At 33.3% G+C, this 23,082-nt stretch overlaps 6 protein-coding genes across 12 annotated transcripts; 3 read left to right on the top strand and 3 right to left on the bottom strand.

The window, feature by feature from the left end:
- Nucleotides 1-59: 59 nt before the first annotated feature.
- Nucleotides 60-3,446, bottom strand: fln (flightin). Of its 4 annotated transcripts, XM_089072382.1 has the most exons (4): nucleotides 3,271-3,446; nucleotides 2,201-2,429; nucleotides 950-1,183; nucleotides 60-639 (listed from the first exon to the last, which is right to left on the bottom strand). In XM_089072382.1, the coding sequence occupies exons 3-4, from the start codon at nucleotides 1,150-1,152 to the stop codon at nucleotides 396-398; spliced, it is 447 nt and encodes a 148-aa protein (XP_088928508.1). In that variant the 5' UTR covers nucleotides 1,153-1,183; nucleotides 2,201-2,429; nucleotides 3,271-3,446; the 3' UTR covers nucleotides 60-395. The 4 variants fall into 4 exon arrangements, with proteins under 4 accessions (XP_088928508.1, XP_011629524.2, XP_025072856.2 ...); XM_011631222.3 differs by lacking the exons at nucleotides 2,201-2,429; nucleotides 3,271-3,446 and adding an exon at nucleotides 2,043-2,194; XM_025217071.2 differs by lacking the exons at nucleotides 2,201-2,429; nucleotides 3,271-3,446 and adding an exon at nucleotides 1,786-2,026.
- Nucleotides 3,447-4,130: 684 nt separating this feature from the next.
- beg (malonyl-CoA-acyl carrier protein transacylase beg) lies at nucleotides 4,131-5,984 on the top strand. The gene is made up of 2 exons (XM_011631224.3): nucleotides 4,131-5,268; nucleotides 5,389-5,984. Exons 1-2 carry the CDS (start codon nucleotides 4,448-4,450, stop codon nucleotides 5,828-5,830), a joined length of 1,263 nt encoding a protein of 420 aa, XP_011629526.2. The 5' UTR covers nucleotides 4,131-4,447; the 3' UTR covers nucleotides 5,831-5,984.
- A 138-nt stretch (nucleotides 5,985-6,122) lies between these two features.
- Nucleotides 6,123-7,774, top strand: SmD1 (small ribonucleoprotein particle protein SmD1). Its single transcript, XM_011631225.2, has 4 exons — nucleotides 6,123-6,277; nucleotides 6,468-6,544; nucleotides 6,717-6,914; nucleotides 7,071-7,774. Exons 1-4 carry the CDS (start codon nucleotides 6,264-6,266, stop codon nucleotides 7,151-7,153), a joined length of 372 nt encoding a protein of 123 aa, XP_011629527.1. The 5' UTR covers nucleotides 6,123-6,263; the 3' UTR covers nucleotides 7,154-7,774.
- A 137-nt stretch (nucleotides 7,775-7,911) lies between these two features.
- Nucleotides 7,912-9,172, top strand: LOC105422034 (uncharacterized). Its single transcript, XM_089072385.1, has 2 exons — nucleotides 7,912-8,139; nucleotides 8,723-9,172. The coding sequence occupies exons 1-2, from the start codon at nucleotides 8,013-8,015 to the stop codon at nucleotides 8,965-8,967; spliced, it is 372 nt and encodes a 123-aa protein (XP_088928511.1). The 5' UTR covers nucleotides 7,912-8,012; the 3' UTR covers nucleotides 8,968-9,172.
- Nucleotides 9,173-9,658: 486 nt separating this feature from the next.
- Nucleotides 9,659-14,202, bottom strand: LOC105422018 (superoxide dismutase [Cu-Zn]-like). Its single transcript, XM_011631226.3, has 3 exons — nucleotides 13,747-14,202; nucleotides 11,333-11,557; nucleotides 9,659-10,734 (listed from the first exon to the last, which is right to left on the bottom strand). The coding sequence occupies exons 1-3, from the start codon at nucleotides 13,912-13,914 to the stop codon at nucleotides 10,480-10,482; spliced, it is 648 nt and encodes a 215-aa protein (XP_011629528.1). The 5' UTR covers nucleotides 13,915-14,202; the 3' UTR covers nucleotides 9,659-10,479.
- Nucleotides 14,203-14,426: 224 nt separating this feature from the next.
- Nucleotides 14,427-23,081, bottom strand: LOC105422019 (uncharacterized). Of its 4 annotated transcripts, none has more exons than XR_016138273.1 (3): nucleotides 22,500-23,062; nucleotides 16,827-22,019; nucleotides 14,862-16,554 (listed from the first exon to the last, which is right to left on the bottom strand). XR_016138273.1 is itself a non-coding variant. In XM_011631227.2 (2 exons), the coding sequence occupies exons 1-2, from the start codon at nucleotides 22,658-22,660 to the stop codon at nucleotides 14,655-14,657; spliced, it is 330 nt and encodes a 109-aa protein (XP_011629529.1). In that variant the 5' UTR covers nucleotides 22,661-23,081; the 3' UTR covers nucleotides 14,427-14,654. The 4 variants fall into 4 exon arrangements, 2 of the variants coding, with proteins under 2 accessions (XP_011629529.1, XP_011629530.1); XR_016138274.1 differs by having other exon boundaries at nucleotides 16,989-22,019; XM_011631227.2 differs by lacking the exons at nucleotides 14,862-16,554; nucleotides 16,827-22,019 and adding an exon at nucleotides 14,427-14,823 and having other exon boundaries at nucleotides 22,500-23,081.
- Between the last annotated feature and the right edge of the window lies 1 nt (nucleotide 23,082).

The raw sequence follows: 23,082 nt of genomic DNA, 5'->3' as shown, positions 1-23,082 counted from the left end.
AAAGAACTTTTAAATCCCAGAAACTCTTCCTATGAAAATAATATTTAGAAGTAAAGGTGTATTTTACAATGCCAATCTTTAATGGTACATATGTAATTAGTGTAAATATACAATATATTAGCTACGATAGGCAGACATTATTCATTTTATCAATCATATCTGAATTGGTATTAATCTCACTAGTTTATACAAAAAAGAACCTAATAAAAATTGTTGAATTGCAAAATAACAATACAGTCGAAAAGATCTGTATTAAATTACATTTCAAAAAGTAAATATTAATTCCTATATATGAAAAACTGGATATATAAGTGGATATATAAGTGGATATGTGAAATTTCAGTTGTCTTTTGATAATTGTCTTTTGACAGCTTTTAACAGAATGAATGACAGATTCACAGGATCTTTTGATACTTCAGACTATAATAGGCGCGAGTATGGTAGCTGTAATGTCTAGACGTGAGTCTCATGTTAGTGATGTATTTCATGTCGGCCGATTGCTTGAAACTTTTGTCTATATTCTTTTGATCATAAGTCCTTAGAGCTCTTTCTGCCCATTCTTGAGGCCTTGGTGGCTCGCGAAATATACCTTTCTGCCTCGAATCGAGATAGTCGATCACATCGTCATAATAGTTCTTCCTATTAAATAGAAAAAATTATTCTGAGATTGAGTATTGAAATAATTACAATATAATAAACATTTTTTGTCGCGAATCCGAATATTTTATATTATAATTTGTAAATTATAATTCTTTAATATATTTAAAAGCAATTGAGATACTTCTTTTCTCTCTTATAACAATTAAAATAAAAAAATTGTTTAAAGTAAAAATTTAAACTACGTTGTTTTATCAAAGAATTGGAAAAAATCGTATTATTTCTAATTTTGATTTTATATTTGTTGAGTTCGATTTTATAATTATACGGATAATGATTATACAAGCTTTACCTATAATCGTAAAGATACGCATAATTGAGGAACAATGGTCGAACCCAGTGATGATTGTAATGCGGTGGTTCAAGCTTTAACAATTTCAGGACTGGTTTTTCAGTGGCAGCTGCCTCAGTGGCTGCACCTTCTGTCGCACCCTCAGCACCCGCTTCCGGAGCGGGTTCTTCAATATCCCATGGTGCAGGTTCGTCCTCCCACATCTTATATTATAAATTTACCTTGATATTATGCCTGCAAATAATATTAAGTGTAAGAGAAATTTATGATTTAAAAGAAATTTATTTTGTTTAAATTAATTTGGTAATTAGTATAATGGTTTACAAAATTAAAAATCTTTTTGTTAATTCGTTTCTTTTGGTATCAATGTTATTTTTAATATTAAAATTTGTTTATTAATAATTAAAAATCTTAATAATTTAAAATTTGTTTATTTCTCCCAACATTTTTAGTCTCTCTGAACAATGTTTTTCAAAAATATGAGAATCTGTTCTAACGTTAATTCAATTTTCACACGAGATGAATTTTATTTAGCTAATTAATATATATGTATCATAAAGAAACAGGTCATCGTAAGATATAACGAATCGTTTGGCGGAGGAAACAATTAGTATTCGTGGCGAAACTAAATGCCATACTAATCTCCAAGTTGCATTAAATGTCTTGGCTAATATTATATTTATACATATAAAATACTTTTCGATTATAATTTTCGTTAACGAACGAAATAATAATGCAAAATAAGCACGCTTTACAAAATAGCATTTGTAATATATTTATCATTTCCTTGTCACTTTAATAAACTATCATAATTTTTTCTTTTGTAACAAACATACCAATAAAAAATTATGACATGTAACTGGCATGATAATAGAAAATATCTCAAAAACGACAATGTAAACGTCTAAAAACGACAATGTAAAGATTTAAAAATTGCCAATTACACAGATATAGCTTTAAAAAAAACACAAACGACGAAAAGTCATCTCCCATGAACACTGTGAAAACTATCTCGTATTTATTATTATATTCTTTTCACTCGATGATCGAATGCAGCTAGGAGGTAGCAGATCAGTGTGATGTGATATGATACCTGTTCTTCGTTTCGCACTCGCGAGTACTGCGAAAAAAGTCAGCCCTTCTGCACGTCGCGAGCTCTCCACTCCCCGTGGAGCATGCCTTGTTTCGCTTTTATTTTAGCAACATCTTCCACACCCCCCGCTCGTTCCTTCGAAGGTACGTGGCTCTTACCTCGGCGCAGAGGGGACAATTTGGCACACAATCGACGATAATTATTGGCGTTGCGATGACTCCTCTTTCTCCGCGGCCGTACGCACGTGCGTCGACGATTAGCTCATGGATTTTGTACCTTGATATTCGTCCTCGCGCTACTTCATTAGCATGCTTATTGACATTGAAGAGCAAAGCTGACACTTTTGGCCGAGAAAATACACATTCATTATAATTGAGATATTCTGCACTGAAACAAAATAAAACACATTTTGATTGTTTAAACTCATTAATTATCTGTTCATCAAGTTTTGTTGCTTCTGGTACTAATTTTATAGAATAAAATCTTGAACGTGTGCGACGAAAAAGTTTATTGTTCGATATGTAGTCAATTATTGTTATTTATAGACGAATTATTCTGTGACCTGATATTAAAGCTCTGCGCGGTATAATTATTCGACAACAACATTGACACCATACCCTAGTTTACTTATTATAAATCACACGAATTAATAATGAAGATTGAAATAATTAGAAGCATATAGATTTTAAATAAACATTAATGATTTTTATAATTACATAACAATATAAAAAATCAGTATATAAAACAAAATTTTTCTTAATATCTTGCACAAATGTATTTAAAAGAAGGAAATTTATAGAAATTATAATTATTCACTTTGTAATTATATCGAACAGATGTTTTTATGAAAGTTATTAAATTATAGATATAAAATATAATTTAAAAATATTATTTACAGACGTATATATAATGTGCTATTTGAGGAAGTTTTTGCAAAAGATAATAAATTTTATCTAATAAAAATCTAATAAATTTAAATAAATCTTTAATTGTTTAAAGTTGTAAAAACTACTTTCGATGGCTGCCAAACAGATACTGACGCTTCCTTCTTGACAAGATATCTGAAATCGATTTTAGATGAAACTACATTCCAAATTCTTTTTTCGAGCATTATTATATCTTGTTTTAGTCATTAATCCGAGACATGGTGATTCGGTGTTAACCCAAGATTAATTAACTTATAATTTAAAGATAATAGATTTGTGTTAATTGCTTAGATAATATTTACTATGAAAGGTAGATTGGGATAGGTGTCTCCGACAGCTTCGAAATATCGTCAAAGTTACGCAGGAAGCATGATACAATAAGAGGTATTAAGAGGTAACGAGGTTAGAACACGCGTCTTCCGGGATCGGCGAAAAATCGTTGAACTTATCCGAGTAGCATGCAGCGCGAGGAAGTATGACTAAGAACTGGCGGGAATAGAAGGCATTGCCGCCGACTGGCGCGAGTAGTGGGGTCGCCGCGCGCTTATTGGCTATCGCCATGGAGGGGCGCGCGCCACTTATTGGTCCTCTCCCAATTCCCGCCTAGCGTAGGCGTAGACACTAGCGCTCGCTCATTGATCGGTGGTCACATGACATTTGGTGGTAGGGTTATTCAACAACCTCTTTGCTCAACGTGCGTTCTTGATATTTCTTGATATTTTTCGAAGCTCTCGGGAGACGCGGCGATCTAATACTGCCAACTCCTAAGACCTCCTGTCTCCATATGCTGCCCGGATAATTCTGACGATTTTTCGAGGCTCTCGAGAGACACGTGCTCGTTGAGTGTACTTTAGTTGGCTACCCCTTAACACCTCTTATCATAATATGATTGCCGGATAATTCTGACAGTATTTCGAAACTCGGGAAGATTCTTCTAACTAGTGAAACTAGTCTTATCCTATACAGTGAATATCACTTGAACTTTTTGGACTATAAATGTTTCATGTTTTGTTCTAAATATTATATAAGCTAAATAATTATGTTATAAATAATTATTAATTAATTACAAATAGAAATAAATAATATTATAAGCATATAAATAAGCTTTAAAATGTTTGTTAAATGCATAAAATAAAACCGATGAAAACAATTTATCATACAAAATATATATTAAAGATATTTAATATTTAAATTAATTCTTTCAAATTAATTTTTAAACTAATAGATCTGAAATAACGTTTCTTTTCCTTTTTCGAAACGCCTTTTCTTTTTTATATGCCTATGAACACACTATGAATATCTAGATATTACGCGTTCGAAGCTCGGCACTCGGCGTCGTGGGTGCATTTTGTGGTTAGCAAGCATGCGATACACGTGATCGTAACTCAACGTTAAAATTAATAATAAACATAAACTGATAGCTGCATCACATGGAGCACATCTTGAATTGCGTATTTTAAATCAGTATCATTCATTACAATGTTATCACTAACGAGACTCCGGCAAGCTTTATCCAGTAAAACGGTGCCCTGTTTCAGTCGGTTGCTATCCTTAAGTCAGGTAAACAACTTCTCTGACTTGAAAAATGAGAGCAGCAGTCAATCGAAAACCGACGAATCACAGGATGAATCTGCTACAAACGACATGCAGATTCCCTCGGGTGAGGAGAACGTTTCTCGTCTTCTAAGAGAAGCTGCCACTTACAGCGATGCCAAGGATACGAGCTGGGCGACAAGTCCTTATCCAGCTGATGCTCCGACTTCCGTCGAGGAAGAAGTTGTCAAGCCAAAGATCGATCCGTTAGACACTTGTGTTGTACTCTTTCCAGGACAGGGTACCATTAAAGTTGGCATGGTGGAGAAGTACTTGCGCTTTCCACAGGCAAAAGAATTGTTTGAAATAGCCAATGAGATTCTGAACTACGATCTGTTGAAACTTTGCTTGAAGGGACCGCAAGAGAAGCTGAATCAGACCCGCTTTAATCAGCCGGCCACAGTGGTGACTTCATTGGCTGCATTGGAGCAACTCCGTGAAGAAAGGCCTAGAGTATTCGAAACATGTAAAGCAACTGCAGGTTATAGTGTAGGAGAACTGACTGCCCTGATCTTCTCAGGTGCTTTGTCCTTCGAAGATGGCATCAGACTAGTCTCTGTGAGAGGCACTGCGATGCAGTATGCTTCTGACAAATGTCCTCAAGGAATGCTATCAGTTTATTGTACTCCGGCGGCTCAAGTAGTAGAGGCATGCAAGCATGCTCAAAAATGGGCACAGGATTGTGGTGTAGAAACACCAGTTTGTCAGTAAGAATCATGTATTTATAAATTATACTCCTGTATTGTATTTTGTACTTTAGATTTGTGATTATTTGTGAACATTTGTTAGATGCAATATTATAGATACTATAGAAAGTATTGTTGCAGGGTGGCGATATACTTGTATACTCAAACGAAAATTCTGGCTGGAAATATTCAGGCTCTTGAGTATATAGAGAAAAATGCAACGAAATATGGACTTTCCAAATTAACCAGGCTGCCCGTGTCAGGCGCATTTCACACAAAGTTGATGGAACCAGCGCTCAAGTCCTTTGGCAAGATGCTCCACACGTTTGAATTCGACGAGTTTAGATGCCAAGTCTATTCCAATTATAAGGGATGCACTTATGGCAACACGGGTGTAATTAAGAAATACTTACCGAAGCAGATCGTGTCGTCTGTGAAATGGGAGCAGATTATGCAACTACTGTATAACAGACCTGAGGGAATGGCTTTTCCGCGTACCTTTGATGTGGGATCAGGAGGAAGAATGTCGACGATCCTGAAGTTAATTAATGCAAAGGCGCATGAACATTGTATAGTTGTCTAGCCTCTTTTATATTTTTCAACAATACTGGAGGAAGTCTGAGTGTATATTTGATAAGGTTATTGTGTATATATTTGTTGATTAACTTTAGTATAAGATTATTTCAATATTGTGACATACAGAAATAAAAATTATAATTATATTGGATACAAAAAAATGTGTCAATATATAATAATTTGTATATATGATATTTTTATAATATATAATTTAATTAATATGTATTCAAAGTATCGGAGCATTCTTCAGCATTTATTTATCAAGTGTAAACCAGGTAGAGTTCCACCCATTTACGCAATTGATATTTCGGACAAATGCATGGCGGCGCTGAAAATCATTTCTCTGTTTCCAAGAAGTGAGGTTGGATTCCGTGACTATTTCATGCATGGTTTTCTGCCGGTATCGCGAATCGGTATATAATAATTAATCTAGCTGCATCATGAAGCTAGTAAGGTATGTAAAATGCATAAAAAATTGTACAATAAAAGAAGAAGTTGTGAGGAAGTAATTCTTCATTCGCGTGATTGTTTGTTGTGTATTTTCTGTAATGACGCTTTGTTTGTACGACTTAACCTATACTTTGAGTATTTTTGCGCGAAAATGTTATTTTTTCGTGGATTAACTGTTCGTTGTTTTTTCATAGATTTTTGATGAAACTCAGTCACGAAACTGTGACGATAGAATTGAAGAATGGCACCCAAGTTACCGGAACGATTACAGGTATGTTAAAACAAGGTTATATTATCATGCTTTGGCATCAAATCATAAACAGATTTGTATTGCTGTACAAAATTAATTATGCTGATATATCATATTACTTTGTAATTAGATCTTAATATTTAATAGATTGCTGTGTCTATTACTTATAAATTAATTATAAATCATATTATAGGTGTTGATGTTGCAATGAATACACATTTGAAAACAGTGAAAATGACGATAAAGAATCGTGAGCCTATACAGTTAGAAACTCTCAGTTTGCGTGGTAACAACATTAGGTATTACATTTTACCTGATTCTCTTCCCTTGGAAACATTGCTGATAGATGATACACCAAAAGCTAAGGCTAAGAAGAAAGAAGCTGCGAGAGGTATATTATATTTTTATGGTATTTTATATCATTTTAGTTATTTTTAATATATATTGAATAAAAATATTAACTTTGTCATCTTTGTGCTATTGTTGCAATTAGTAAGGGTTTTTTAATTAGATTTAATTATTTTTTAATTATATTATTTATTTCTAGGCGCTGCACGTGGCAGAGGACGTGGTGCCAGAGGTGGCAGGGGTGGCAGGGGTGGCCGAGGTCGAGGAAGAGGCAGGCGATAGTGACATTAAATATATTTTTCACATATTTTCAACACATACAAAGTTTTCTACTTTCACGCGGATGATAATTATTCCAATAATTTTATAAAAAACGTATCAATAAGAAGCTGTTTTCTTAATGTAGCCTTGATACTGTGTCTCAAGACAACATATGCACAAAAGAACATGGACATCTATTTTTAACAGAAAATTAAAATTGTAATTAAAATAATGAGTATACGCATATATACGCATATAATGAGTATAAGCATTCCGATATTTTATATTGGATTTTTATTTGATATATTCAAACAAAAATTTATAAAATTAATTTTTCAAATTGTATTTGTGTTTGCTAGGTCATGATTTTCACTACAATATGATTAATATGATTTATAAATTTGTTTGTTGTATATTTAAACTATTTGAATCTGATATATAGCAATATTAATTACAAATTTTTTTAAAAAGAACATTACAAGTCATGGTTACAAGGATTACATTAGTACAAATTACATTTATTTTACGTTGATATCATGCAGTACCATTGTAAAGCTACTGAATTAAATTAGAATAATAAGAATTTCTCTGTAATTTAAATAGCAAGACCTTTCTGAATAAAAAAAATATCAGTGAAAACAATCAATATTCTATCAAAAAAAAATATCAATGAAAATAATCAATATTCTATCAAATATTAGATTTAAATGCCATTGCGTGTCAAACCGCTGCAAGTTTGCTTTTGTTACCTACGTTAACGAACTTCAACATACACTCGTGTGTTCGTATAACCACTTCTGTGACATGATAGCATGACGATTCGTGACAATGTAATTCGCACGTCACACATTGCGACGGTCTTATTCCAAAATGTTCGCGCATGATTATGTGGAGATCATCAAAAAGGCTGATCATCAATTGCGTACAATTCGTCATTAGATGCGGCCGCAATTTCGATGCAGATGACTTGGATGACATTTCCGATTTCGATGTCCAGGATGTTCCTAGTAATGTAGCGATAATTACCTCTGTTGCCATATTGTAGTGTACTTTTATAGAAATTTTAATCACAATATACCTAAAGAGTGCTTTTATTTTGCTGTATAATTAAAAACGGATTAAGCGCAAAGTGCCACTTAATTATTTTTATGCAATTTATTTTTACACAGATATTAATACAGATTTTGAGAAATTGAGAAAAACTAAATTATTTTTATTAATCTTTATTAATTTTATTACCATATGCTACGTTAAATATTATATAATATGCAAAATTTTGCATTACTTTTGATTTAACAAAGGAGAATTAAAAGAATAAAAACATTCTCACGATAAATCTCAAGAAATAAATTAACTTGAAAATATTGCTAAGATCGCAAAATATCGTACAGACGAGAACGATTAATTCCGACAATAATAAAAATAATCATTACTACTTTATTGTTTTTATCGACTTTATTATCTTGGCTCTCGCTCTTGGTTCTCGGTGACTTAATCCGGAACGGAAACGATCGATATCGCAGACTCGGCGTAGCTTAACGTTACAACGAGACACAGAGGGCTTAAACGGACGGTTCAACGTCCTCGTAGTGCATTTTCAGCCGCAGACATTCGGGCTGCCAAGACAACCACGCCAGGACGATTTCCAGCATCGACCAGATGCACCGGGAGCAAGAAGGACTTCACCGCCGGAAGTGGTGACCAAAGTATTGCAGGCTCTCGAAGAGATGGGTGAACCTATAGGACCATCGACAGCAGAGAAATTGCGTGGAGGTCCATCGAATCCCCTAGGATACCTGCTGCATCCGGTAGCATCGTCAAGGAGAACGAGTTGACAGATTCACCACTTCGCAGTTTTAGCGATTTCTGTTCTGGAATTTGCTTCCGGAGTTTTTATTATCTTGAACTATCATGGAGAACGATTTGTTCGTGTAAAATATTTGTTTTTGTTATTTTACTCTCATTCTCTCTCTCTCTCTCTCTCTCTCTCTCTCTCTCTCTCTATCCGGATGTTAAAGTCATATTCCCACTATGTAATAATTGCGCGCCTAGAAATAAACTTCATATGACATTTGAAATCGATTTGAAGATTTTGCAATTTGTATTTGTTATAGAATTATTGATTGAATTATTAATCCATACAACACGTGTATTTTATCTATATATATATATATATATATATATGTGTGTGTGTGTGTGTGTGTGTGTGTGTGTGTGTGTGTGTGTGTGTGTGTGTGTGTGTGTGTGTGTGTGTGTCATACACTGCCGTATTTACTTTATCGTAAAATGTATCGACGACGAAAGCTATCACAATAAAATTTTGTTACGACAAAATTCAACTCAGTCCAATTCCCGAGTTGAATTCTTCATATTGAAATTTCGTTAAATTCTTGATCGACCATATATTGATATAGCAAACTATTTCATTTTTGTGAACTAAATTTTGTCATAGAAAAAAATTCCATGATATTTGTGTAGAATATTTAAAAGGTAAATTTTTACACACATAAAAATTATTATCACAAATACTAGTATGATTATTTATTGTTATATACACAATGTAATTATTAATTAATTTATTATATCATTTTAGCATTAAATGCATGAAGCAAAGAAAAAAAGATTAATTGGTTATTTTATTTAAATTTAATTGTTTATCTTATTATGTATATGTTCTACTAATCAAAGAGATGGATTAAATAAGAGCATACATAAAATGCATTTGATAAGTACTGGATTACATCCGTGATTATTGATCGGTACAAATGGACATAATTAAATTAGTAGTGAATGAAGTTGCGATACGCAACATCTCTTTTAGCGAATGTGGGTGAATGCACTAGTGCGCACAATCTACAGGCTGTTGTATACAAATTTATCTATAAATGTTGAGATATAATTATTTTAATTAAATAAAATTAATTATATTATAACAATTATGTTATTTAAACACAATATTTATGTTGATTATATATTATTTCACATATTCAGTTTTAAAATGTAGCTTCTAATGTTATCTTTATTAATAACACATAAATAAAATATAATATTTTCATAGTAGTTATTTCTTTTTATGTATTTTAACGGAGATTCCTGAGACCTCGGAATATTAAGGTACTTTATCAAAGTATTTTATTTAAAAATGTACAAAACTATAAAAAGTTATAGCGATATTTTGATCGAGTTTTCATAGAAAAGAAATTCTTTTGATCTTCAGCAAGGAATGTATCTTCATTAAAGTTTGCTTATATACTCCACGATATTTTCTTATGCGAGCTTGAGCATGGCAGCCTTTGCTGCGCATTTAGTGCATGCAATAACCAAATTCGCCGTTCGTCAAAATTCCTTTACAAGAACCCGATGACGCCGCAGGCAATGCGTTCACCCGCAGATCCAGTCTTCAGACTCTCCTCGGTTCCGCCACGGCCGAGATCGTCGGGTTTCGCGTGGACCACCAGGGTCCTGCCGATCGCACCACGGACACCCACCAGGCTCAAATAGTGATCTATGCCATCGATATTTGCCACTCCTTCCTGGCCGACCTGAATATTGCCGAGATCGCCGACGTGACGTAATGGATCACTCGGTGCGCCGTGATTCACCTGAAACGTAATTACTCTTCATTTATCGGAGAGTAACGGAGAACGGAGAGGGAACACGTTATCGAAAGAAATCGCGACGGCTCAATCGAGGCGCGAGACTATTATTTCTCGCGAGATTATCACGTCGCATTTATATTCGATAAGTATGATGCCAACAACGATAATTCGAGTTTTCTTCGGAACTCAAAAGAATCTGAACTTTTTCGACTTCCGAATCAGTATTTTTTTCACAAGCTAGAAAGCTGTACGTTGAAATGTTTATTTGAAAATGTAGACCTTTGTTAATTTGGATTTTTGTGAAAGCGGTAGCTGAAAAACGTCCGAATGAATTTTTCATGATCCCACACACTGGAAACATTTTGCTGGGAATTTTGCAAAATTTCATTGTCTACTTTATCAACGAAAATCTCTGCCATACTTTTAAATTTATAATTTTGGAATAATTCACACACAAGAGAGAAAGAAAATGAACTACATTGTAACGAATGAAAATTGTACCGTTATATTTTATACGACGAAAGAGGAATATTTATTCACGAGACGATATTCCGTTACTGATTGCGATGCGCATAATTTAGAATTGCAATGTCGTCGTTACCATGTACGGATTGAAATGCGGGCCAGCCGAATTGCAACCTTTTCTCAAATCCCCTTTCTCATGCACGTGGAATCCGTGTAAGCCCGGTTGTAATCCCGTGATTGTGCCCGTGACCCTGACCCCCTCGGGCTGCTGCTCCAGCGTCAGCATCCCTCGGGGTCCGTCCACTGGCATACCATTCTCATCGAGAGCTTTCAGTTCCACTACAGCTTTTAGGCCGACTGCCTGTAAATTTAAAAAAAATTATTTTAAACATCAATACTATAATAAGAAAAATGAATAAGTAAATTACAAGTAAAATACAAGTTTTTACAGATACATAAACGGATAATATTTCAAAAAATAAATAGCGTAAAGTGATTCGATACATTTACTCCAAACGTTCGTGAACAATAATTCGGGAATCTTGATAATATTTTCGATCGAAAATCTATAGACCAACTCCGAGCAGAACGAAAATCTACGCAATCGAGGATCCACGGAAGCAATTTGTTACAGCTCGATTACAGCTCGATTAATCCATAAATGCTGCTGCGCGAGCGAAGTCTCGCGGGAGAACGCGAGGACCGGAAATTGATAATGACGCGTCCGCGTATCGTATACGAGTGATGCACTATGTAGCTCACTCGGGAAATGGTGTTCCTATCTAATACGATCTGCCTACTGAATCGCATTAGAATTGCGCCACTCTCACTCGTCTTGATTCATCTCGCGTGACTCGCATGGACGTCAATTATTATTATTTCTTTCTTCTTTTGTATCTTTTTCTTTAAGCGAGCTTGCGATTCATAGGTAAAATTCGCAATTACCGATGCAAATCCGCAATTACCTGAGGTATATCTATAGCGACGATGAAGTGGCTAGAAACTGTGCGCAAGGTCGGCCGAAGTGAATCGTCGCTTCGCTAGAATTGCATGGGGCATAGGCGAAGAGCGACCACTTGTAGTGAAAGCGTCCTCGTGGCGACGCGCACTAGTCGACGTCCTTCGCGATGTTTAAATAACTTAATGGCTAATTATGCAAATTTCCGCGTATTAAAGATGAACTATGCGGTTAATGACTAATAATAGAGACACGCCGACAGATGGACCGATGAATTGTATCGCCACGTTCGTTGTGAATAATAAAAAAGTCACGCACATGTGGAAATGTTTACGCAAAATACACAAGTATGCTACAAAGGAAGCGTGCTGTGGAAACAATGCATTGTTTAATGCATATGCGACACATATGCGACACATATGCGAAATGTTCATTCATTTTGGTGCTAAACAAGATTAGAAAAAAATTATATAATTTCTTTGTAAAAAAAATAATGAAATTTTAATAGTTGTAAATGTCTTTTATAAATAAATTATAAAAAATATATAAACATGTATGATTGGTTTTTGATATAATAATATATAAATTTTTATTATAATATACGTATATACATATATATAAAATAAATTAATGTAAGTATCATTTTCCTTAATGTGACGATATTTATATAAAAAAATAAGTTACTGCATTCCATACAATTCCCGTTTTTATTGTCTTGCAAGCAATGTCGAATGACAGATGATCATTATCTCGATAACGTTTGTAACGGAAATGTTTGTAATGGCTATTATTTGCATGTAAGGCTACAAATATTATTACAATACTGATTACTGCAAGCATTAAGATACAACAATAATCATATATCGAGCAAAATTACACATTGAGTTTAATTAAAGGCTATTAAAATGCTATGAATAGCAACATACGAGAACGAAGTTTAAGTTTGAGGGAAAAGTGAAAGGATGATCACTTTTGCACAAGTCCGATCAATTACGTAATCTAAATTCGGGTCATGATAAAATTTGAAGTAATAGCAAAATACAGAATTAAAAGATTAATTAATATTATTACCTAATTATATTATACAACTAATATTATTATCTAAATATATCATTATCCAATTAAAACTAAGAACTTCAAGGTATGTAAAGATTTTCTGAAATTAATTCTAAAATTATCTTTTAAAAGTGAAAACATGGAAAGTAAAAATATTTCTTTCTAATTATTGTAATAATATCATGATAATATTACAATATATATATATATATATATATATATATATATTTATTTAATATTACAATTATTTTCAAATTTAATATTTATAGGAATTAAATTATATTAAACAAATTTATCAAAATTTTAGTGATCCATAGAAGTAGTAATTAATATCAAATTCTAATCATCATAATTATGTGAAAATAATAAATTTCTCTGCAAATTAAATAAAATTATATTGTTGCATGTAAAATAAAAAAAATATAAACAAAAAATGGGTTTTCCAATAATTATCGTTACATATAATATTATAAAATTTATCATATCATTAGCGTATTCATTATATTATATTGTTAATAAAAAAAACAATTACGTACGAAATAATATGGTTCCATATAAACCTCGTATAGATCGCTTCTAGTCCCAGGATAACCCGGCAAACTCCTGATGAACAGCGTTCTGTCATTCACCGCGTCCGTCGTCCTATCGTACGGTCCAGCCCTCGCGATCGCAATCATACTGATCACTATCGACAACCGCCACATCGCGAACCAAAAGTCCTGAAGGTGTGCCGGAGAAATTTAGCAGCAATTTAGTCCTCGCGAGAAGTTCTCTAAGTTGATCGGAGGATAAAACAGGTCTGACGGCAGGACCCGACGGCGTCTCCAAGATCTGCCCGTTGTGTTTCTCCTTCCTCCTTCTCCCTGATACGCTGCCTCCTCCTTTTCGACTCGATCGCCACGAAACCTGGCAGTCCGAGATTCATCCACTTCTCACGATAACGATCTCGGAGCCGTACTGATCAAGGAGCTGCCTCCGGGATCACCGTTCCTCAAAGACTGCTCTCCTCGAAGAAGAAGAAGAAGAAGAAGAAGAAGAAGTAGAGGTAGAAGTAGCCACCGGTTCGATTCCCCCGTGGCGTGTATTTATGCGTTGCGTCATCGGCGAGTCACGACGAGGACAAGGCAGGTTGTACTTGGGTGCCAAGCTCGAGGGGCGCCATAACACCAGGGGGTCTTGATCGCGGACGGGCGATACTAATTTAACGAGACGCGATCTCGCGATCTCGCGAAACTATCTATCGGTCCAATCGGATTGCGTACGCGAAAACATTGACCAGTCCCTCCTTTTTCCTCTTCCCAGATATATCAGCTCGGTATATCGGCTCGACGTGCATCCATGCTGCGTGCGGTTCTCCAATGCACGTGGCTCGGCGCGCGAGACCAGTCAAGTGAAAGCAAGATGTGCCCGCAGGCGCTTCTCGCGCCGCGGGCTGATGGATCGCTTAGGTTCTGCGGTTGATACCGCCGGTTAATCTGGACACAATCATCCAGGTAATTTCGAAGCGAATGTGAAAAACTGCGAAAACCGGGACAAGCAACTTTCGTGGTTGCTCAACCGGAACGGCGGTAGCGAACTTCATCATCGCGGAGGACCTCACGGAGGCAATTGACCTGAACGATACGTGATTTTTAGATAGAAATAAAATTATACAAATTTATTAATAGAATAAATTAATTGCGTCTTTGTATTATTCATTTTGATGTAGCAATATAACTTGTAGTTCAGTCTTCATCTTTGAAATTTTTCCTAAAAGGAGGAAATAAATTTGAATCTATTTTTGTTTGAGAAAAAAGAGAAAAATAAGTCGTAATTAATTGGCAAATGCTTTGTCTATTTAATCATAAGTTATATCTTTAACTTTGATCGAGGAATGAAATGAAGTTAAAAGAGCCTCGTACTATATCTTGCGACTGATTCTCGTGAAAAAAAATTATAAAATTGCTCGAATATCCCACGCTGCCGGTGAAAATGTAATTACGAGATATGTTAGTATTCTTAAATAACGGTATTTGATTTGAATATTAAAAAGTTAATAGATCTTATGAGAATTTGACACCGCCATGAATATTAATCGGCTCTTTCCCGTTATTGCTGATATCAGCGCTTTATTAAACTTTTATCAAAAAAGATTTAGCAAATTGCTCACGCAGATTACTCATACTCAGACTCGAGCTACACGTTGCACGTCTTATTCGAGCATTCCAAGCGTGGTATGCGAGTTTTACTTACATAGTTCAGCGATCATCCGCATTTGCATGCACGAATGAAAACCGAACGTCGCCGTGACTGTGAGGTCGCGATAAAGTGAATTCACCGTGCGTGCTAACGATCCGCGAGGAGCATCCTTTAATACCGAAGATGCCATAATCCGATATCATTCCCAGGAAACGATGCAGCGCGATGCTCCGAACGATACGACGAGACGCGTCGCGGATTTTTAATCGCGTTAAAACGACGATTTACAGTTATGCGCGACAATAAAATTCTCTCGTGGAAAACAATGAGAAATAGCGAGATATGAGGGAACAAGGGGGAGAGAAAGGAAACACATGAGACGCGGTACATCCGAGTGTAGGTCAAGCACGGCCGGATAGAAATAGTAAGCATTCTCAAGGTGGTCCATACTTAAGAGATACGACGATTGCGGTTAACCTTTGTAAAGTAATGATTAAACCGCTGACAATCGCTATTATATATTGTTTCAGAAATAATATAATTAAATATAATTAAATTTAATAATATAATTAAATGAATTTGATACAGTAACGATATCTAAAAATTGAATAATTAAAAATTAATAAATATAAAAATGAAAGAGGAAGATTTTTATTAATTTTATATCTTTATCTTTCAAATCTCTCAGATACGGATTCAAAGTTGCAAATGCAGATTTTTCTACAACGTTGAATTCAATAATATAATAATACATTATCATAAATTTATCATTTTTTTATGAGATGTACAGAGGCTTTCTACGACGAGATATTCAGCTCTGTTTAAGCAACATAATGTCATAGGTTGTCGATGTTTATCTTCAAAGATTTCACGACATTCGACATGTGTATTTTGAAGATTGACAGCAAGACGCTGGAAATTCACACCGAGAAAAGTCCAAGGTAATCTTAATCTTGCAGCAGAAGAAATCCGCAGGGTCAAGGCAGCGAACCGTGAAGGTGCGTCGTAACTTTGCAACATCGACGTCTACGCCATTGCCTCTTTATAGCGCATTGCCACAGGTGTGTCAATGAAAGGAGTTGCGATATCAGAGCAGCAGTTTGTATTTCACATTGATCGACGTAACTCTTATGCAAGAGGACCTTGTCAATCATCCCGTTCATCATCTGCGATCAATTATCGTTTGAATCACCGATTTGTTAGTGGGATTTAACTTCTTTGTTAAATCGCATTATAAATTTCTCAGGAGAAAAACTTTTAACTTTTTATACATTATTTTGTCATAAAACAAAAATTAGAAATTTCCTAGAAAATATATTTTAATAGATTATTAATTAATTGGAATCTTGTTTACAAACAGAATAAAAGAGTAGAAATTAATTATCATCATGAAGTGATATTATCTTTGGTTTATAATTTATTTGCGAGATAAAATTACCTTATTTTGCTGGGAATGGGAAAATCTGAAAGTGTTATAGAGCGACGCGTTTCGATCGGAATATGGTTAGTCTATAAACCACTGCAAGGTCTTGTCTGCGAAACCTTGGTGCCGTAATGACTAATGTTCTAGAAGAGGGGAGATAAAACAAAGTACACGTACACGTAGATATGTATGAACAATCCGTAGTCGTCCAAAGAAAGCGAGTGTCATAGCTGCTTTCCATAGGTTTCAGTTTCTTTCAGTACCGGTGCTACTGTCAACGTGTGACTACGTTTTTCCTTGTTCGTATCGTTCAGCTTGTTAATCAATCATTTAGTAGTCATCGACGTGGCGTTTAGTGCCTTATCGACATCTTAATTCGCGTGTATTGCATCGCACATTGCAGCACGTAACTCGCACATCTCGCATCATTAGAAATTTGCAAAGAGATTTTTTTCCATATGAAGAAAATAATTACCAAATTCATTATTATAATGAATAATGGATTAAATTATATGATGGATTAAAATTTTTTAAACTATCCTACTTGAGAAGAATAAGTTAACAATGATTTTTTTTTTTATATTGTGTAACGCAAATTTTTCTGCTTGACCTTTGAAACCTGCGTGAGAATCATGTTTTTTTTTATTTGCCCGCAAGAAAAATAGTAGATAAAAATGCAAGTCTTACATAACAATACAGTGGGAAAGAAGGGGGATATTCCGTTTGTTGCACCTCGTGTCGTCAAAAAGATAACATACGTATATCTACTTGTAATGCGTCGTTTTTCCAGGCAGTTCGTCGGCAGATCATGACCGGAAAATTTCCGCGAAATATTTCTCGCGAATAGTGAGTCGGAGAGAAGATCCAAAGAATCTACCGAGAAGCTTGAGAGGGGATTCTTAAGAGGGGGTCGACGACCGATCGAGTACACGCGAGAGCGGCCCATCTCTGAAAAGGAACCGACATTAAAGTCGCTTAATCGCGATAACGGCGCCGGTGACGAAAGAGCGACTTCTCTCGTCAGTCTTCTCGTGACTCGCGTCTCTCTTTTGGACTCGATTCTCCAAGTTTCTTCCTTGTGAGACGTAGTCGATGCTCGACGCTTTGAGCCGCATGATTCACGCGAGTGTGCGTCGATAACGTATCATAGTGAAGTAATCTCATAGTGAAGTAATATCGAGGAAAAACAGTGTCGCGCTCGCAGCAGCCCGCGAGTCTTGATCACGTGGGAGATACAGCAGAGTCTTCGTAAGGTAAGGGAAAAGAAAAAATTCTTTCTGAAACCGTTGAATAATTTACGTCGAAAAGAAAATTAGATCGATTGAGGACGGTATATGTGCCTGTATGTTGCAAATTATAAGGGAAATTAAAAGGAGAACAGCGGTTAATCGCTCCAACAAATACGTTAGGAAAAAGAAGTGATATACTGGATAAATAATATTACATTAATTTTACATTAATTATAATATTACATTAATTTTTTGAATCGTTAAGATCTTTTATTTGCTAAATATTGTTAACATACAAAAGAAAAGAAAAAAATTTGATGCAAGTAAAAACTACCAATTAGTTGCTAAATAAATCTGCAAAAAGTATTATAAATAAAATATGCAATATGTAAATATTACTGATTATTTTTCAAATATAAGAAGTATTTTAATATGAATAAATGTGTCGTTATTTAACAACATTTCTGATTCATCCATAGAAAAGTTGACTCATGCTGTTTCTGTAATGACCTGTATAATTAAATCGCATAATTTTGCATATTTTTGAATTTTTTTACAACAATTGTGAAATCAATTATTTTCAAATAAATCTGCTAATGTTGCCGAAGATTTGTTTATATATACTTTTCGTAGATATTCAAATGTACCAAGGAAGTATCTTGAGAACGAGAAATTAATATGAAAATATTAATATATGTATCATATGATGCATATACATTTACACATGTATTTTTAATTGCAAATTAAACTGCAATTAAAAGCACATGTTGCAATTGAATTATTCTCGTGTCCTTAATATATTCTTTGAACTGAATTTAAATGTGTAATAACAACTAGTTAATCTGTAATTTACTTTTAATATAAATAGGTTATATATATAGGTTATATATATAGGTTATATATATATATATATATATATATATATGTGTGTGTATGTATATATGTATATAAAAAAACGAAAATTCATATTTTATTCCATTCGCCTTAAGCTCATGTATCTTTAACTTTATAATTTATGTTTATAATTTTGTGTGTGTGTGTGTGTGTGTGTGTGTGTGTGTGTGTGTGTGTGTGTGTGTGTGTGTGTGTGTGTGTGTGTGTGTGTGTGTGTGTGTGTGTAAGATAGAAAAAAGATACATGAGCTCAAGGCGAATGGAATGAAATATAAATTTTCATTTTTTTACTTTTTCATATTTGCAATACGTAAATAATAAATATCTATATTTTTATTTATTAATTGATATTTCGCTATGTATAAATTAAATTGTTTTATTTAAATAATATTTTAATGTGTGTTAAATTATTCGCATGAAGTCATCGTAGTATTTTTATTACATGTTGACAAATCGTATCTTTTAATATGTTCATATTTATTTATTAGTATTTTATTCAATTATCAGTTTTATGTACTGTGAATATACGTTGGATTTACGAGAAGTAAGCCTTACACTGAGGAAAACACAATATCAAGCGCATGTACAAAGGTGCAGCGATTATCTTAGTGACTTATTTATTATGTGAAACATTCATTGTTCAGCGGCATTGTGAACTATGCGTTACACTGTAACACGATCGTTCCAATGATAAAAAGAGGCTTCGTGCGTTTTAATAAAAGATTACGTGTGCTCGATTTAATATTTTTCAAAACGTATAAAACGATTTTTTCTAGAAATACTTTGCAGTGATTTGTGATCATTTTTTTATTCTATAACAATATAAATGCAGCATTATTAAAAGTTTTTATTTGCATTTTTAGTAATTTAAAAACTCTGATGATTTAAATAACGATTTATGGATAACAAATCGTTTGTATTATCTACACACTAAATATAAAAAATTTTGTTTCACCTTCTTTTTTAAAATATTTTAAACACATTTTTGCTTGTATATTTTTACGATCTAAAGAATTTAAAGAATAAAAGTATAATTGTTGAGAGATTCTGTTACGACCGTTAAACGAGATGTCAAAAATCCCGCGGCAAAAGATTTCATTCATCTATATATCGCGGAATAAAATTCGTATCATAATCTTCACATCGAGTGGGCTTCCCGTTTTCTTTTTATTTTTTGATCTGCAACGTGTCTAGCGTCGTTTCTGTGAGCGACAGCCACATTAACATTCGACGTCGACGTCGACGTTTTATGAAGTCACTTGTCTTTTCATTTTGTGACGTATCACGTCGGCCGAAGTGAATATCTTTGCACTCGCGCTACGCAATTTCTGAGATCAAACTGGTTGTAATTGTTAAATGATTGCATTCAACGATGAATACGCGCACGCAATTTCTGATCAATTTTGCAGACATTATATTACATCAAGCATAAGTTACCTGTAATTGCGAATATCAAAGCAACCTCTTTGAATGTTTCTTACAAGACATGTAATTTACACTGAACAAAAGTTCTTAAATATAATAATTATACCATGAAAATATTAATATATAATAATCAAATTTATTAATTAATTCTAAAGTGTTATTAACTTAATTTAAAAATGATTAAGGAATTTTAATCGATACTAATGGAAATTAATATTGAATGCAAAGTATTAAAGAAAATAATAATTAAAATTAATAAATTTTGAAATTTTAATAATAAGTATCTTTCTCTGGCAAATAAAAATCAATAAATAAAGAACAAACAAAATATTCTCTGAATATAAAATCATTCTCAAAAAATACTTTCTAATATTTTTTTAATTATATTTTTTGCGTATACACGTTTTTACAATTAAAACGATAATTTCTATGCATGAATGAATCGCCGATATTTTTCATTTTGCAATTCGGTTTTAATAAGAAATCTAGATAGAACGAGCGACATTTTCCGATTTTTATGTCACAGAAGCATCAGTAATTAAATTTTCTGTCCATATACACATTCAACCGGAAACAATAATTACAAAGTTCCAATTGTGCGAAACGTTACTGCGTAGCTAGACTGCCAATCAGAGCTCTGCAAATGCAATATCCGGTTTCCTTTATAAAGAGAATCCAGGCACACAAAGGAGACTTCAATCCGAAGCACAATTATCCCCACTTTGTCTGGATACACCATAAACGTCCATCAATCTTGTTCGATTCATTTAAAAATACACCTCAATCGTGCGGATTTTTGCAGAGGCGATAATAAAAATCGAAGCTCATCAAAATCATGATATATGTTGCTCTTTTCGATCAGTCGATCTGTTTTCGAAAATGCTCGAGAAGAAAATATTCTTCTTAAAAAATGATTTAAAAATCTAGCAGTTGCAAGAAATCTGACAATTTATATTTTATAAATAACTTTTAAACATTATGATAAAATCACTTTTGACATATAGATGACACATTGAGGAATTGAAAAATTGTCATTCAAATTTTTTAGACATCTCTGTTATACTTTTTTATTTCAAAGTGTTCATTATTTTTAAAAATATAAATAAAATATAAATAAGATATAAATTTCCAGAAAGTAGCAAAAAATATGAGAAATATGTTAAAACATTGTATGAAGTAAAAAATTTTATGTTTAAATTTTTATCTGATTTAAAAAATTCGCAAAACGCAAAACACAATTTCTAAATAGAATAGAATAAATGTAAAACCACAATTTTAAAAAGAAGCATAATCAAACGGTAATCAAGATTAAATTATAATCATCTCATGATTTAACCGCAACGACGAAGATATTGCAAAAAGTAGTGTTATAATAGATTTTCATCAAAGAAGTAGAAAATCGCAATAGCGAATTATCTCTGAGAATAACATGTGAATGTTGTCACAGAGTAATTTTCAGCATGATAATTACGTGATAACAAACGCTGTTCTTTGCTTACGTGTTGGCTTTGAGTTCACTTCAAATTTCCTTTCATATCAATGATAACATGACTGTGGCTGGAGGAATTTTATTACGCATTTTTACTATTTTATTTTTTAATTACATAAAGTGGAACAAGTAACTGTCACACGATGAATCATACTCGCATTATTAGTTAGCCCTATTCAAACAGTAAGATAAGAAAAATTTTAAATACGTTAACGAGCAGTTAAACGCATCAAAAAGAGCAAAAAGAGCAAAAAAGTTAAACGCAAAAAGAGCTTTAAAAATATTAGTAATTATAGAGTTATTATTACTAAAATTATTGTTAAAATTATTTAAATAAAAATTGTGCAATCTTTTTTATACGTTTGCATAAAATTTCGGCATGTTCGTCTCAGCAATTGTGAAATTATTACATTTTAATTAGTAAAATATTACAAATATTATAGCTACATTTCAGAAAATACAGTATAATATTTTTTCTTCTTTATTTATTTTTGCATGAAAAAAACAAAAATGCATAAATTTTTGATATTTAAAAGATTATTAAGATAATGGAAAATTGTTGCTACTTCGATATATATAAAAATATTAAAATAAAAATAAAATCTACAATTTTGAAACGAAATTATGAACAATTCATGTAGATAATATTTACCTCATATAATGAATAGAACATCCATTTATTATCAAGTCTCCATAGCTCGGTCTTATAGCTGGTTTAAAGTTCGACGATTTTTTCACGAGTGTTAATGTATCGCTAATAATGCTAAATTCATCCTGACGACGACTAGTTTCATGTACGTTCGTCGATGACATACTTACTACAGCTAGTTACTTGAACGAATCCGAGAGCTCCGTTCGTGAATATCTAACATCCTTCTAACTATTATCCTATTAATCTAAATGGCACGTATGTTGTGTCGTGCAATGCGTTGCTAGCTTCCTTGTAATAGTCAGCTCTAATCAAAATTAAGCTGTTAACACCCAAGAGTCAATAAATACATCCGAATCTACGTCGTGGATTTGCACGATCATTAACTGATATAGTCACTGTATGAAGTTTTTATCTTTTACCTTTTTACAGTAAAATACGCAGCTGAAAGATTATTTATACATTTTGATCAATGTTTCACGACATATTTCAATCCATATCAAGTCATCGTCAGTTAATCCAAAACAACAATATCAATTTATTCTTATAATCATCTGTCACTTTTTATTTTATGAGTTTTTAATTA

Source organism: Pogonomyrmex barbatus, unplaced genomic scaffold (genome assembly GCF_055798465.1).
Source record: "Pogonomyrmex barbatus isolate J1 unplaced genomic scaffold, ASM5579846v1 scaffold13, whole genome shotgun sequence".
NCBI classification, from domain to species: domain Eukaryota; kingdom Metazoa; phylum Arthropoda; class Insecta; order Hymenoptera; family Formicidae; genus Pogonomyrmex; species Pogonomyrmex barbatus.
The sequence above is the reverse complement of the archived record's forward strand: the minus strand, read 5'-3'. Positions and strand labels throughout refer to the sequence as shown.

Bases quoted from the DNA above. Each gene is read 5' to 3' on its own strand.
- fln (XM_089072382.1), bottom strand. From the start codon at position 1,152: ATGTGGGAGGACGAACCTGCACCATGGGATATTGAAGAACCCGCTCCG. The intron at 640-949 runs GTAAAGCTTGTA...TCTATTTAATAG, and splicing joins GCGTATCTTTACGATTATAG to GAAGAACTATTATGACGATG.
- LOC105422019 (XM_011631227.2), bottom strand. From the start codon at position 22,660: ATGTCATCGACGAACGTACATGAAACTAGTCGTCGTCAGGATGAATTT. The intron at 14,824-22,499 runs GTAAATATTATC...CGTATCGTTCAG, and splicing joins TGTTCTATTCATTATATGAG to GTCAATTGCCTCCGTGAGGT.
- beg (XM_011631224.3), top strand. From the start codon at position 4,448: ATGTTATCACTAACGAGACTCCGGCAAGCTTTATCCAGTAAAACGGTG. The intron at 5,269-5,388 runs GTAAGAATCATG...GTATTGTTGCAG, and splicing joins GTAGAAACACCAGTTTGTCA to GGTGGCGATATACTTGTATA.
- LOC105422034 (XM_089072385.1), top strand. From the start codon at position 8,013: ATGATTATGTGGAGATCATCAAAAAGGCTGATCATCAATTGCGTACAA. The intron at 8,140-8,722 runs GTAATGTAGCGA...ACGTCCTCGTAG, and splicing joins CGATGTCCAGGATGTTCCTA to TGCATTTTCAGCCGCAGACA.
- SmD1 (XM_011631225.2), top strand. The intron at 6,545-6,716 runs GTATGTTAAAAC...ATCATATTATAG, and splicing joins AGTTACCGGAACGATTACAG to GTGTTGATGTTGCAATGAAT. The intron at 6,915-7,070 runs GTATATTATATT...ATTTATTTCTAG, and splicing joins GAAGAAAGAAGCTGCGAGAG to GCGCTGCACGTGGCAGAGGA.
- LOC105422018 (XM_011631226.3), bottom strand. From the start codon at position 13,914: ATGTGGCGGTTGTCGATAGTGATCAGTATGATTGCGATCGCGAGGGCT. The intron at 11,558-13,746 runs GTACGTAATTGT...TTAAATTTACAG, and splicing joins ATATGGAACCATATTATTTC to GCAGTCGGCCTAAAAGCTGT. The intron at 10,735-11,332 runs GTAACGACGACA...ATTACGTTTCAG, and splicing joins CGCATTTCAATCCGTACATG to GTGAATCACGGCGCACCGAG.